Source organism: Theropithecus gelada, chromosome 15 (assembly GCF_003255815.1).
Source record: "Theropithecus gelada isolate Dixy chromosome 15, Tgel_1.0, whole genome shotgun sequence".
Classification (NCBI taxonomy): domain Eukaryota; kingdom Metazoa; phylum Chordata; class Mammalia; order Primates; family Cercopithecidae; genus Theropithecus; species Theropithecus gelada.
This window is the reverse complement of record NC_037683.1, coordinates 16,089,480-16,104,752: the sequence shown is the minus strand read 5'-3', so window position 1 is coordinate 16,104,752 and position 15,273 is coordinate 16,089,480. Positions and strand designations below refer to the sequence as shown.

Below are 15,273 nucleotides of genomic sequence, written 5' to 3'. Positions count from 1 at the left end.
CCTCGAACCAAAGATGTCTTCTAGCCCATTGTATATCCAGATCCTTTTTTGACTGTAAAAAACATTTTTAGTCAAACCACTTGTGCTGTGCAATATGTAAAAATTTTCTTTGGATTATTTTAATACTTTTCACATTTTACAGAAATGTGCTCTTAGTAGGGAAGGCTTAGTTCCAGTTTCAGCAATTGTAAGAAAATAATTTTTTAATCTTAAACCATATTCTCTTTTAGCTCATTCCTCTAAAGTGAAAAAAATCCTCATTTGTATGGTGTTCCCCTTCTGAAGTTCATGCATTCCTCAAAGTTTTGCAAGAAAAACTATTTCTTGTACAAGCATATCAGGATTTAAAATAATTTTCTGCAAGGTTAGGCAATGTTTTGTGCCTTTGTGTTCGTGTTTTCGGTTTTGGTTTTAATTTTCTCAAATTCTTGAAGTATTTACCTTTAGGAAGCAGTTTCTCCAATAGTATGCAAATCCCAAACCTGGGTTGTGAATGGATTGCTCAGAATCTTCAAAAATATAGGAGATTTTTCAATGTGACAGAAGGTAAAACCTTGTCTTAAAAAAAAAAAAGTTAAAACCTTATATATGAATGATATCTCTCTATAAAGCTCTTATTAAAAAACACCTTATAAGGGAAGAGCAGGTTTTTTTTTTTTTTTTTTTTCTTTGAGACGGAGTCTTGCTCTGTCGCCCATGTTGGAGTGCAGTGGCATGGTCTAGGTTCACTGCAACCTCCGCCTCCCAGCTTTAAGCAGTTGTTGTGCCTCAGCCTCTCAAGAAGCTGGGATTACAGGTGTGCACCACCACGCCTGACTGATTTTTGTATTTTTAATAGAGAGTGGGGTTTTTCCATTTTGGACAGGCTGGTCTTGAATTCCTGGCCTCAAGCAATCCGACTGCCTTGGCCTCCCAAAGTGCTGGAATTACAGGTGTGAGCTGCCTCACCTGGCCTGGAAGAACAGCATTCAAACATGAGATAGGACCTTCACCAGAAAATGACTTTTATGTCCTCAGAATATTAATATTCTTTCTCGTTGTCTTAATTCCAGACAGAATTTTTTTTGTTTCAATAGTAAGTATTCTGATTCCTTCTATTAAGTTGATATAATTGTTTAACTAGTATTTATTGTTGAGTAACTATTACAACCACAGTGTTGGAGCTAGGACGTTAAACACAAAAGCAAGTAACTGTCTTATGATAGAATGTGTCTGAAAAAGCACAGTGGGAGCCACCAAAAGTAGTTATTAATTCTGCCTGGGAGAACAGGGGAGTCTCTCAGGAATGTAACACTTGAGATGAATTCCAGGCATAGAAAGATGGGTAGAGCATTGTACTCATAGTATGAATGGAGCCACTGAAGAATGAGGTTATATGACATCTATGTCTATTAGAGATACACTTAGTTTTTATTTTCTTTTGTTGGCAAATCATATTTTAGATTTGTGACACTATTTAGTTTTTTTGAAGTCCTTTGAAATGTTTGGTCAAAAATGATTTCTTAAGAGCTTATTGCTTTAAACTAAATATTTTTGGTAAGACTATTCATAAGACATGAAGTGTCTGTAACTGAATGGATTCTGTTTTTCTGGTTCCATGAAAGTGGTGACATCTATTGATAGAAAAGGAACCTGGTTGTTATATATAAAAGAAAGACTATTAAAAAATACGAAACATTTGATTGATTTGTATATACTGGTGATGTGTACTTTATATTTCACATTGAACTTACAGTTTTTTTTTTCTTTTTGAGACAGAGTCTAGCTCTGTCACCCTGGCTGGAGTGCAGTGGTGCGATCTCGGCTCACTGCAACCTCTGCCTCCTGGGTTTAAGCAATTCTCCTGCCTCAGCCTCCTGAGTAGGTGGGATTACAGGCACCCGCCACCACTCCCAGCTAATTTTTTTATTTTTAGTAGAGACGGGGTTTCACCATATTGGCCAGGCTGGTCTCGAATTCCCGACCTCATGATCCGCCTGCCTCAGCCCCCCAAAGTGCTGGGATTACAAGTGTGAGCCACAGCGCCCAGCTCCCAAATTTTTTAATGGATATGTATTAATTTAAATTGCTAGTAGATGATCAGAAAATAGAAATTATTTAACCACCATAATATTTGTGAATTTAAAAAAATGACAGTGATAGCTAATGTAAGTTGGTATTGCTTTTCCTTTCTGTCTTCCTGGAATTAAGAGTTACCATTGTATGGAAATGGTAATTGACATTTTTTAACTTACTCTGAAATGTTTTTGCGGGCAGTAAGGTACTTTTTACAGTCCTCTACCCTACCAGCCGAGCTATCAAAGTTTGCATATAAGCTACTTTTTTAAAAGTATATAGCTCCATGACATTTTGCATGTAAATACACTTCAGTGACCACTATGAAGAGCAAGAACATATCTGTAACCCCCCAAAATTATTCATGTACTTCCTAGTCATAAATACCCTTACTACACCCCTGAGTCATCATTATTCTGACTTTTCTCTCCTTAGGTTAGTTTTGATTGTTCTTGAATTTTTTTCTTTTTTGGATATGGAGTCTTGCTGTGTCATCCAGGCTGGAGTGCAGTGGCAGGATCTCGGCTCGCTGCAGCCTCCGCCTCCTGGATTAAATGATTCTCCTGCCTCAGCCTCTGAGTAGCTGGGATTACAGGCACACGCCACCCAGCCTGCCTAATTTTTGTATTTTTAGTAGAGAAAGGATATCCCCATGTTGGCTAGGCTGGTCTCGAATTCCTGACCTTAGGTGATTCCCCCCGCCCTGGCCTCCCAAAGTGCTGGGATTACAGACGTGAGCTACCGCGCCCATCCTTGAATTTAATTTAAATGCAGTTATACAGTCACACAGCATGTGCTCATTTGTATCTCACTTCTTTTGCTCCTCTATTTTGAGAGTGTATCAGTAGCTTGTTTTTTGTTGTCTTTGAAAAAAGTTGTTCAGAGTATTCCATTATATGAATAAACTACACTTTAAAAATATAATCGGCTATTACAAACGTTTGATTTTTTCCAATTTTAGCTATTACGAGTAAAACTAAACATCTTGCACACAGCAGGATTTGTACATATTACACTTATTTAGAAAATATTTATGTATATATACACCCTACTAATTTCTAAAAAGTATTTATTCTGAACATGGCTTCTTTGCCAGATAATATGCTTTGTGTTCTGAAATTTTGCATATAATATTACTTTCAAGATTTTTTTTTTTGCTTAGCTTCTTCAAAGACTAGAGCAGGAAGGAGTGATGTGATTCATAGAGTGAAGATCAAAAAAATTAACCTGGCAAACAAAACTGATTAATGTCTGTGTTATCGTCTTGCATTAGTTGTCAAGCCTGTCTTGTATGGGGTACATGTGGGAATTTTTCCATATACCTTTTTAACCCAAGGACAAATGACCTTTTAGTCACATAAAATACATAGTATGCTTTTAAAGGTGTTTCTTATTTCAGTAAGCAATGGAGTTAGTTTCTTCTTCCTGTTTTGCTTTTTAAAGTGAAAACTTTTTAGGTTTTTAAATTTCAGTAGGGATCTAGAAGGGAAATAATAGAACAATAGTAGTAGCTACCTTTTTGAGCACTAAGTATGTGTCGGATACTGTGCAGTGCACTCGGATGTGACAGTTCACAGTTCTGCCAACAATGTAGTTGCATATAGTTGCACCAGCAGAGTACCTGCTGCCCCATATCTCAACCAGTATTAGTTATTAATTTTTACTATCAGTGGACGTAAGTGATGCCAGCTTTTTTTTTTTTTTTTTTTTTTTTGAAGACTCTGTTGCCCAAGCTGGAGTGCAATGATGCGATCTTGGCTCACTGCAACCTCTGCCTCATGGGTTCAAAGGATTCTCCTCCCTTAGCCTCCTGAGTAGCTCGGATTACAGGTGCACGCCACCACGCGTGGCTAATTTTTGTATTTTTAGTAGAGACTGAATTTCACCATGTTGGTTAGGCTGGTCTCAAACTCCTGACCTCGTGATCCTCCCACTTCGGCCTCCCAAAGTTCTGGGATTACGGGCATGAGCCACTGCGCCTGGCCTAGCATATCTTTAGTTTGCAATTCTCTGGTTACCAGTAAATGTGAATGATTTGCTCTTCTATAAATTACCTTTTCATGTTCTTTGTACATTTATCTATGAAGTCTTTTTAAGATAACAGTTTCTAAACACTCTCCATATATTATGTTTACTAATCCTTTTCATATGCATTATACATGTATTTTTTAATGATTTTATTTATGGTTTTATGCCATACAAGATGTTTTCAATTTTTATGTAGAAAACTGTTTCTTGGTTAAGGCCTCTTCTATCTCTCTATTTTGTAAATGTGGCTTCCAACGTTTTCTTGCAAGAGTTTTATTCTATGTGTTAATTTTTATGTCTTTAATCCATCTGGAATTTATTTTTGTATGTGGCATGAGAAAGCAGTTTGATTTTACTTTCTTCCAGATGGATAACCAGTTGTGCTGCTCCTATTTTCCTACTCAGTAGAACTACCATCTTTGTCATATTTTAAATTCTCATATATACTGGGATTGATTTCTAGATTGTTCTCTGTATTATCTGTTTGCATATTCCTGTCCCCACACTGTTTTGATTAAAGAGGCTTTGTATTATTTCTGATAGCTGTGAAAGCAAATCTTTTTGTTTTCTATTTCATACCTTACTTGACTATTCTGCAAATTTAGTCTGCCATAAAAACCTTAAAACCTTTTATTCAATCTCACTACCACCACCGCCCTATAAGGTTATGTGGAGATTCTTATTTGAATTGCATTTAATTTACATACCAGTTGAGGGTGTAAGTTCAACACGTGAGAATACAGTATGTCTTTTTGTTCGTTCAGGTTTTTTGTTTGTTTGTTTTTGTTTTTGTTTTTTTGCCTTCAAGAATTCTGAATTGCCTTCATAGGGATCTTGTGGCTTTGTTGTTAAACCAGTTCCTAAGAATTAGCGGGTTTGCACTACAGCAGATGGAATGGTTTTGTCAGTTTCCGTTTGTAGGTGCTAACTGCTACAATAGAGAAAAGACAGTGATTTTTACATTTTTTCTATTTGCCTCTTAATATTTTGATTAATTATCCTAACTTTATAAGATTGTCATCTTTTGAGATTTTCAGGCGTGTAATAATATCAGCAGTAAAAACAGTTTCACCTCTTTTACAATGTTTATACAGCCTACTAAATTTTCTTGGTTTTGTCTTTATATTTTATAAAAGCATTAAGACAATGTTAAATGATGATGGTGATAACTAGCACCCCCGTCTAATTCCTGAATTTAATTAAAATGGTTTTAGTTTTTCAATCTTTTGGAAAACATATTCTTTTTTTTTTTTTTTTTGATAAACAATTTGTGTTTGGCCGGGCGCAGTGGCTCACGCCTGTAATCCCAGCACTTTTGAAGACCGAGGCTGGCGGATCACCTGAGGTCAGGAGTTCGAGACCAGCCTGGGCAACATGGCGAAACCCCGTCTCTACTGAAAATACAAGAATTAGCCGGGCGTGGTGGTGGGCACCTGTAATCCCAGCTACTCAGAGGCTGAGGCAGGAGAATCGCTTGAACCCAGGAGGCAGAGGTTGCAGTGAGCCAAAATAGTGCCACTGCACTCCAGCCCAGGTGACAGAGTGAGACTACATCTCAATAAATTAATAAATAAATAATAATAATTTGTGTTTCATTTAAGTGGTTTCCTTCTATCCCTGGTTTGGATTTTTTATTAGGAATGTTACTGAATTTTATCAGCTTTCTCAGGACTATTACTAATTTTCTTTAATTTGTTAATGGAGTAAATTACATAATCTATCAACATATGATAGACTTCTTATATTGAACTACTACCCTTGGCTTCATGGAATAAATTTTTATAGACCAAGCACCCCGGTAGTCTTTTGTCTTCTGGTGTTTGATTAAGAGCTCCTCAACCCTGGCCTCTAGGTAGAACTTGTCAGACTCAGAGGGAAGAAAGCTTAATAAGTAATCCACAGGGACTCTCATGGCTTCTCTTACCTCCAGTTGCCTGTAATTCTTACAGCTATTTGGATCTTGTGAATCAAATAAGTTGGAGTTGAAAATGAAGGGGAAACAAAAGCACTTTCTTGTTTCCAGGTTCCAGAATCCTCTTCTGTCCCTTCTTTCTGATGGTTATTTTTTGCCTTCTGTGTTGGTGGCTTTGCTCCTTGCAATTCAGTGCTTAGTAGCAAAAATTTGCAACAAAGTGCTTCTTCAGTAGATCATTTTAATAATGAGAGAATAATGAAATAGCAACCTATTCTGATGTTTTTCTTTCCTTCTATCCAATTGGCCTTGCTTATCTTTTCTTAAACTTATTTGCATCATTTTCTCTAGTTTCAACTTCAGTGATAAGAATCTTTTGCCACTAACAGCAAGCTTTTATCCAGAAGCAAACTAATAGCAAGCTCATATAACCAATGTTTACATTTCTTTTTTTCTTTTTTTTTTTTGAAACGGAGTCACGCTCTGTTGCCAGACTGGAGTGCAGTAGCACGATCTCAGATCACTGCAACCTCCACCTCCTGGGTTCAAGTGATTCTCCTGTCACAGCCTCCTGAGTAGCTGGGACTAAAGCCATGCACCACCACGCCCAGCTAATTTTTGTATTTGTAGTAGAGACGGGGTTTCACCATGTTGGCCAGTATGTTCTTGATCTCTTGACCTTGTGATCTGCCCGGCTTGGCCTCCCAAAGTGCTGGGATTACAGGCGTGATCCACCGTGCCCTGCCAACCAATATTTACATTTCTAATTGTTGAAAAGCATCCCTGGAGGCCCAGCCACATTTTGCTAATCTGGAAAAAATAATTTATTCAATTATAATGTTATTAGTAAGCAGATTGTTTTACTTTTTAATTAATAATTTGGTAGGTTTGTAATAGGTAAGAATTGAATAATATTTAATCATAAGAATCTGCCTGTGGATACCCAACAATAAAAGGAGATCGATTTAGCAAAAAAGAATGTTGGCGATGGAGGAGGAAGCCTGTATACTAGTTTCAGTTCTGCCACTTCATTTCCTCTTCTCTGAGGTAGCTGAGGTAGTCTGTTGATTTTTCCTTAAGCTTTGTGACATTCTGGAAAATCAGACAGTGTGTTTGAGTCCTGCCCTCCAAAATAGGCCATAATTCCATTTTTTCACAACTGAGCACTCTTGCTGTCTTGTTCTACATGAAAATAGTGGCTGGTGGATATTAGAACTGTATTGTCTGCTGTCATACAGCATTTGCTGCAGTAGGTCCCTCTAAATTATTACTTGTGAACATAATTTTAAGCCCTGTATCTTATCCCTGTGAAGTTATTTTTCTTCGTGTGAGTTTACGCAAGTCATACTTGCTGGGAGTTCTAAAGGTTTCCTGAATTACAAGACTGGAAACATATTTGGTTTGTCCATGTTAAAATTACTATTCGACAGTTTTTTACCCACAAATAGGCAATTTCATATGCCTCGACTTAATAATTATAGGTGAGTTAAACAGTTACCATACTGGGGTTTTACTTGAACGATCTTTCAACCTAAAAGCAGAATTGCCTTTTGTTTTATTGGGCATTCATTGTTTATTCAATAAAAAATACCTTTTGAATGCCTACCCTGTGCCAACCCTGTGGTAGGCCTCATGGATATGCCCATAAATAAAATAAACTTGTTCACTGATTTCAGGAAGTCTGCAATCTAATGGAGGAAATAGGCAGTTAACTATAAACAGTCATAAAGTTGCATGGGAGTTGTAGAAGAAAGAATACATACTTCTGTACTGCATATGACATGAAGGATTTCTTACCTAAGTGTTCTAAAAGGTCTCTTGTTCAGAAATTAGCCAGGGGTTGGATAGTTGGGGTGGGATAAGGTGCTGCATAGCACACGTGGTCTTAAAAGTCACAGGTAACAGCATGTGCTCAAGGGTGAGGAAAAGCTTGGCAGTTTCGTAGAGTATGAATGAAGATAAGACCAGAGAGGTGGTAGATAGGGAGCAGATCTTTGAAAGCTTCAGAAGGCATATTTAAGGTTTTGGGCAATAGAAGCCAATGAAGGATTTTAAGCAGGCAGGTTATATATTCCAGTTTATAAGGCAATATGCAAAGTGGTTTCCATCTAAAGGCAAATTGTCTTAATTCAGATCCTACTTCTACTGTATTCTAGCCATTGAAATTGGACACTTTAACATTCATAGGCTTTGGTTTCCTTATCTGTAAAATGGAACAGTAATAGTATTTTATTTGTAGAGTTGTTAGAATTAACGTAGATAATGTGTGAAAATACTTAGTATAATTCATATTCCATACTAAGTGTAAATAACAATATTTTTAATATATTTTTTTGCTTATTATCTGTATTATTAGGCTTAGAAAGATCACTGCGTTATTTGGGTTAGAGTGGAGTAAGAATAATTGCAGCGAGACCTGTTAGGCAAGAGATAATTTTGACTTGGATTGGGGTGTGGTGGCAAAGGGATGGGGAAAAAGATGCTATTTAAGAGGATTTCAGAGGTAGAATCCTTGGCACTCACTTGATAACTGAATGAATGTGGGAGATGAGGGAGAGGGAGAAATAAAAGAAGAGTCAAAGTATCTCAAATCATTTTTGGAATGACAGTTATATAAATAAACTCACATCAGCTGCACTATAATATGATAATCAGTTAAAAGCTCATTTTTTTTTTAATTAATAAAGTTTTATTTTTCCAAATGTACAGTTGCTTGGACCTGTTCATGCATCTTCACCAGCAGCTGGAGCATCTCTGCCCTTGGTATTTCTGGTGTAAATTACTTGAGCTTTGTGCTTTGAAACCAGTTTGATAAGTCCTTTACTAAGGAGCTCCGGAAAGGCTGCCCTGGCCAGGGAACCTCAAATCTTCAGTCTCTTAGAGACCACAGCTGGAGTTATAAGTTTATAGTTGGGAATTTCCTTACAGAGTTTGTCATAGGTAGCTTTGTCAAACAAGACAAGTTATTGAGCTTGTCCCCAACTTTGTCTTTGGACCATTTCTTCTTTTTGGCCTTGCCCCCAGATTTGTTCACTGGGTCTTTGTCTTTCTTGGCTGACTTTCTGGTGTCTTCCTTCTTCTTGTAGTCCTTGGGTGCGTCATGAAGCTCGGAGAGCAGTGGGGAACACTGCAACCTTGCCAAGATGTCGGACAAAAAGTGAAGCTCATTTTTACTAAATAATAAGTGATAGTTGACACTAATGCCCAAAGGTGAAACTTAGGAATTTGAAGAACTGAGATCATTTCTCATCTACAAGTAGTTAAGTCTCTGAATAGGTTGGGAGAAAAAGAAATATAATTTGAACAGGTTTTTTCCTTTTTTTGTACATTTCATTTCTTGTTCTGCTTTTTAAGTCTGTCATTTTGTTATTTTAATTATTTTGGCTTTTAAAGTTGTTTTAATTTTATTAGGTTGAACCATATAGAAGTTGGTGTGTTTGCAGATCAGAAAATATTTAGCTAGCAATGAAATGTTTAAGTATCGGTAAGTTCGTAATTATATTCTTGTTCTGTAAGAGGTTTTAACTGACGTTTTGGGAGTCCATTTTGAGTTAGATTGAGTACCAAAGACTGTCTGAAGGAGTGTTGCTCTGATGGCATAAGAACAAGGGGAACAGAGCCCCATGAAGTAGAGAACTTCAACCCAGCATCATTCTATCTTGCTAAATCAATATGGTTCTGAGGGTATATAGAAATTGGAAAATTCAGAAAATATAGAAAGCTGTAAAGAAGAAAGATTTTTTATAAATGACTGTTATCCCACCATCCAATAATAGTGTTGATTTTTAATGTATTTCCTTTTAGTCATATATATACAGAAACTTACTCAGCCTTCAAAGTAAATATAGAGAGAATATATCATGAAACTACATTATTTTATTTTTTATGGTATTTTTTAATCAGTATATAATGTACATACTTATAAGGTATATAATGATGTCTTGATACATACAGTATATACTGATCAGATCGTGGTAATTGTACACATACCCGTCATCTCTAACATTTATCATTTCTCTGTGTTGGGAACATTCAGTAACCTCCTTCTAGCTATTTGAAACTATGTAATATTAACTATAGTCTTCCTAGAGTGGTGTAGAACACTAGAATGAGACTGTGTTATGGTTAAAGCCTAGATTTATTAGGCTATTGGGCTTTTTTTTTTTTTAAGCTTCTTAAATGAATATTTTGATTTTAGCTCCTAGACTGGTTTCACTAAGATAGAAACAAAGTTGAAATAACTGTTATTGTACTAATGCCAGTAATGTAACAGCTTGTAGTTTTATTGCAATTTTATAAATTTTTAATTCTTTCAAATTTTCAGCCATTGTATTGTCTGTTTTTATCAGCGTAACTGTCTTGTTTTATACATGGGAAACCACAGAGAGAATAAGTTACATGCCCAAATTCACAAGTAGTAGTAGAAAAGCCTAGACTTTTAACTGTGGTGAATACTTTTTCTATTTATTGAAATACATTAGTAACTCTCGAAAATCACTCCTTTATTCTGCATTTATTAAGGTGCTCAGTAAATATCGTTTAAAAATAAAGTCTATGGCAAGTGTATAGAATAAGAAGGAATCTGATTTGACTGGAGGGCAAGTTATTTGGAGGAAGTAAAATAATTGAGATCAGACTAGAAAGGCAGTAAGGGAGCCATTGACTCTTCTTGAACAATGGGGTACAATAATAAAATGTACGTTTTGGATATTTAACCAGGCAGAAATGAAAAAATTGGAAAAATGAACAAAACTATAAGTCTAGGTGGTAATCATCTTCCGTGGTAAGTGTATTAAAAACTGAAAGGAGGAAATGCATTTGAGAACTATTGTGGAAATATATTTTCAGGACTTGGTGACTAAGAACAGTGCTTTGAGGGAGAGAGTGGTCAAGATGATTCCTCAGTTTCATACTGGAGTGCCTGGGAAAATGTCGGAAAAATACAGAGGCTTATTTGGTAGGAAGTTTTTGATTTTAGACATGCTGTGGTTGAAATCTCTACAGGACATCTAGGTGGAAGATGTGTAACTAGCAGGCAAATTGTAGATGGAAAAGGGAGCTTAGGAGTTAAGTCAGGGCTGGAGACCTAGGCAGAGAAATTATTTGTGTTGAGGGAATAATGGACGCCGTGTCATCATTCCTTAACAGCTACCTTCAGTGCTTTGCATGTGCATAGCCTCAATGTATTTGAGTAATGTGTGACAGCAGTGTATTCAGATAGCTGTTGTATGACTTAGAACTGTATAACCTCAGTAAGAGCGGGCCCTTCAGGATTCAGAGGAGCCCAGCCTTAACATTTTCAACATGATTGGCAGGAAAACACTGGCTCTTTAGGAAGGCTATTTTAGTTGTAGGAGCAGAAAGTAAGTAAAGTTATATACCCTCTCTGTGCTAGGTGTTGGTAAGCCTTTTGTATATACTTTATTTCTCAACAACCCTGTGAAGTACGGAGTGTTGTTCTCATTTTACAAATGATGAAACAGAGGCTTAAGAGAGGGTAAGTTATTTTAGAGCAAGAATTTGAAACTGATTATTGTTCCTTCGATGTTATTGGTCTTTTTACTGTGCCACACACTTTGCTCTGTTTCCCAGTAAAACCTGTCAGATATTACTGTCAGGATTATGGTTAAATAGGTTTTTTATTTTGGGGCCATGGCCGCGTCTGGGACTGGCCAGACAACTGCTGCTGCTTCAGATTTAAAATGTAATTCGTTGCATTCTGATTATGGGTGGCCATTTGTCTGTAATAAGAAAGCATGTGTATAAAATGAATTAAAAATGAAAGTTGGATCACACGTTTTACTCAGTTGCCTACCTCTTGGAAAGCTTTCAAATGATAGCATTGGTTTATTGTCTTTTACTCTGCTGGATACTTTCAATTAATCCTTCTAAATAAAGATACTAAAATTACACATTTTCGTAGCACCCAACTCTGTTACCTGAAAATTGTCATCATTTATGACATTACTAGGAAAACCACAATATAATCCCAGTTTGCATTGTTTTAAATAGGCAGAAACAAGATTGTATATTCTAAGATACAAAGGCTTATTTGTACCATGAAACCTCCTGTAATATCCATGCCTGAGTAGAAGAAGGTACATTTACTTTTCTATCTTTTGTTTGTATTCTTATATACTGCTCAGCAAATTAGAAGCAAGAAATGTATCTCAAAACTATAGGGTAGTGTCAAATATGGGAACAATGTAATTTCTCTGTGCTATTTCTGTAGTATTCAGAATGGGAAATACTTTACTTTTCTCTTGAAAAAGTGATTTTAAAGTTTCTTGGCCAATATTCAGTGAATTATGAGAGACAAAATTAATGGTGAATAGCCTTCTAGCTAGAACTTCTTGTGCAGCTGAATTATGATTGTCAGTTGCCATATGCCATACACTTAAAGGAAGTTAATATACTTCCTTTCTTTAATATTGCTCTTTGTTCTTTGGGAAAATGCCATGAGAAAATAGGAATTACCACTCTGGCAGTGTGTTTCAGTCTAACTCCTGACACCCTGTTCTGCTACTGCCCCTTCTCCTTGCTAGCAGCCTGAATTCTGCTTATCTACTAAAAGGGGGATTCCAGACAGACGAGGAAACAGCTTTCAAATGAGGCACTGCAGGCATAGCAAGCCATTCCCACACTGTGCAATCTGGAAATCAGGGGGCACCTCTCTGACAATGAATTCCAATTAGTTGCTAAAGATTCCAGAGTGTGTGCACATATAGGCGTTTTCTTTCCCCTCCCCCTTTCTTCTTTTTCCCAAGCCCCCTCTTCTCCCTGTTTCCCCTCCTACTCCTTTATCCCCTCCCTTCGTGTCTCAGTTCTGCAGTACGCGAGTTGAAGCACATTCCTGCTTTGCAAGGCTTTCTGTTAAGGATGTATTGTGGCTTTTGTTTGGATTGCAGCATGCAGAATTACAGGTAACATCTGAAATTGAACTAAACATCAAATTCTGTTGAAATGTTTTCAAAGAGGCAAAATATTATATTGGAATCAATGAAGAAAGTAAATTATTTTGGTTATTTTTATTAGTGGTAATTGTAGTGAAAGGTTTTCATAAATATTATAAGCAAATTCCCTTTTTCCCCCAAGTCTCAAATGAAAGGAAATGGGGGTAAATTAATCTGACTGTGATTGGTTTTGTTTTATGCTGATCTTGAAAGCTTGATGTTGCTGCTGCTCCTCTATACAGTACAGATCAGTTATGTGGGGTGCTATTGAGGGTAGCCATGAATAGTGGTGCTAGTAGGGGTGGAGTGGGAGGGATGATGCCAGCCTGAGCTAGCCAGGTTCTTTGATTAGGGCATTGGATGTGAAATGTAAAATGCTCTCTCCTTTTCTTCTATCAGCTGTTCAGAGGAGACTCATTACAACTCCTGCTGAAGCTCCTAATCTTCTTCCCTTCTCTTCTACCCTTTCCCCCTACCCTCACTTGGCCTGAAGACGTTGTCCCCAGAGTTTACGTTGCTCCCCTGGTGCTATGTGTATGGTGAACCTGGCGCTATGGCCACGTCTGGGACTGGCCAGACAACTACTGCTGGCTCTCCTTATTCCAGGAAGGATTTAAAGGGGAATTGCACTGCAGGCAATGCACCAGAGCAGCAGCATCGGGAGCTTGGGGACTAAGGCTCCTCTGGCATTATTACACACATGCAAAGCTGACCGCAATGACAGCAGCTGCTTCTTTGAACTGTTGGCAGCAGCCAAGCGGCAGCATGAAGTGACAGATCACTCCTGAGCTCAAGATGAACTCCACCTTGGATGGTAATCAGAGCAGCCACCCTTTTTGCCTCTTGGCATTTGGCTATTTGGAAACTGTCAATTTTTGCCTTTTGGAAGTATTGATTATTGTCTTTCTAACTGTATTGATTATTTCTGGCAACATCATTGTGATTTTTGTATTTCACTGTGCACCTTTGTTGAACCATCACACTACAAGTTATTTTATCCAGACTATGGCATATGCTGACCTTTTTGTTGGGGTGAGCTGCCTGGTCCCTTCTTTATCACTCCTCCATCACCCCCTTCCAGTAGAGGAGTCCTTGACTTGCCAGATATTTGGTTTCGTAGTATCAGTTCTGAAGAGCGTCTCCATGGCTTCTCTGGCTTGTATCAGCATTGATAGATACATTGCCATTACTAAACCTTTAACCTATAATACTCTGGTTACACCCTGGAGACTACGCCTGTGTATTTTCCTGATTTGGCTATACTCGACCCTGGTCTTCCTGCCTTCCTTTTTCCACTGGGGCAAACCTGGATATCATGGAGATGTGTTTCAGTGGTGTGCGGAATCCTGGCACACTGACTCCTACTTCACCCTGTTCATCGTGATGATGTTATATGCCCCAGCAGCCCTTATTGTCTGCTTCACCTATTTCAACATCTTCCGCATCTGTCAACAGCACACAAAAGAAATCAGCGAAAGGCAAGCCCGCTTCAGCAGCCAGAGTGGGGAGACTGGGGAAGTGCAGGCCTGTCCTGATAAGCGCTATGCCATGGTCCTGTTTCGAATCACTAGTGTATTTTACATCCTCTGGTTGCCATATATCATCTACTTCTTGTTGGAAAGCTCCACTGGCCACAGCAACCGCTTCGCATCCTTCTTGACCACCTGGCTTGCTATTAGTAACAGTTTCTGCAACTGTGTCATTTATAGTCTCTCCAACAGTGTATTCCAAAGAGGACTAAAGCGCCTCTCAGGGGCTATGTGTACTTCTTGTGCAAGTCAGACTACAGCCAACGACCCTTACACAGTTAGAAGCAAAGGCCCTCTTAATGGATGTCGTATCTGAAGTGGCTCAGTTACGGGGTTCCCGTGTGTGTGTGTGTGTGTGTGTGTGTGTGTGTGTGTGTGTGTTTTATCTCTAAGTATTCCTCATTCACTAGGAAATCTGAGACAGAATACTTTGACTCTAAGCAATAGCATGCAAATTATTCGTACGGATACCTTCTAAGTTTGTAGAAATGGTTTTCAAAAGTGCTTTTGAATTAGAAGACTTAAGATCATGAAGACAAATTGCTGTTGCTTTCAGTTTTTGAAATGTCTTGGAAATGACTACAGTTCTCAGATTTAGAATGAATAAAGCCATATCTAACACCTCTTTCCAGCTGGCATGACTGAACCTGAGTGTGAAAAGCGTCAGCATTTTAAAAAGTCATCATTTTGTTGTCACTTTCTGGGTTATTTCCAGCTATTTAGGCTTCATGTGCAATTGATTTCTTCTAACAGGGAATAGTAAAATATAAATTAAAAGGTTTTAGAAATTATTTTT

At 37.7% G+C, this 15,273-nt stretch overlaps 2 protein-coding genes across 5 annotated transcripts in view; both read left to right on the top strand.

Annotated features, from left to right (window-relative positions):
- RABGAP1 (RAB GTPase activating protein 1) overlaps positions 1-15,273 on the top strand; it is a 166,931-nt gene that overhangs the window by 83,177 nt on the left and 68,481 nt on the right. The window contains exon 1 of one of the 4 annotated variants that reach the window (XM_025359969.1): positions 12,685-12,918. The exons of the other annotated variants lie outside the window; for them this stretch is intronic. The gene's annotated coding sequence lies outside the window, so the exon portion shown is untranslated. Of the gene's footprint in view, positions 1-12,684; positions 12,919-15,273 lie in introns of those variants that run through there. 4 annotated transcript variants of the gene reach the window in all.
- GPR21 (G protein-coupled receptor 21) lies at positions 12,819-14,842 on the top strand. The gene is made up of 2 exons (XM_025359970.1): positions 12,819-12,918; positions 13,348-14,842. The coding sequence occupies exon 2, from the start codon at positions 13,744-13,746 to the stop codon at positions 14,791-14,793; it is 1,050 nt and encodes a 349-aa protein (XP_025215755.1). The 5' UTR covers positions 12,819-12,918; positions 13,348-13,743; the 3' UTR covers positions 14,794-14,842.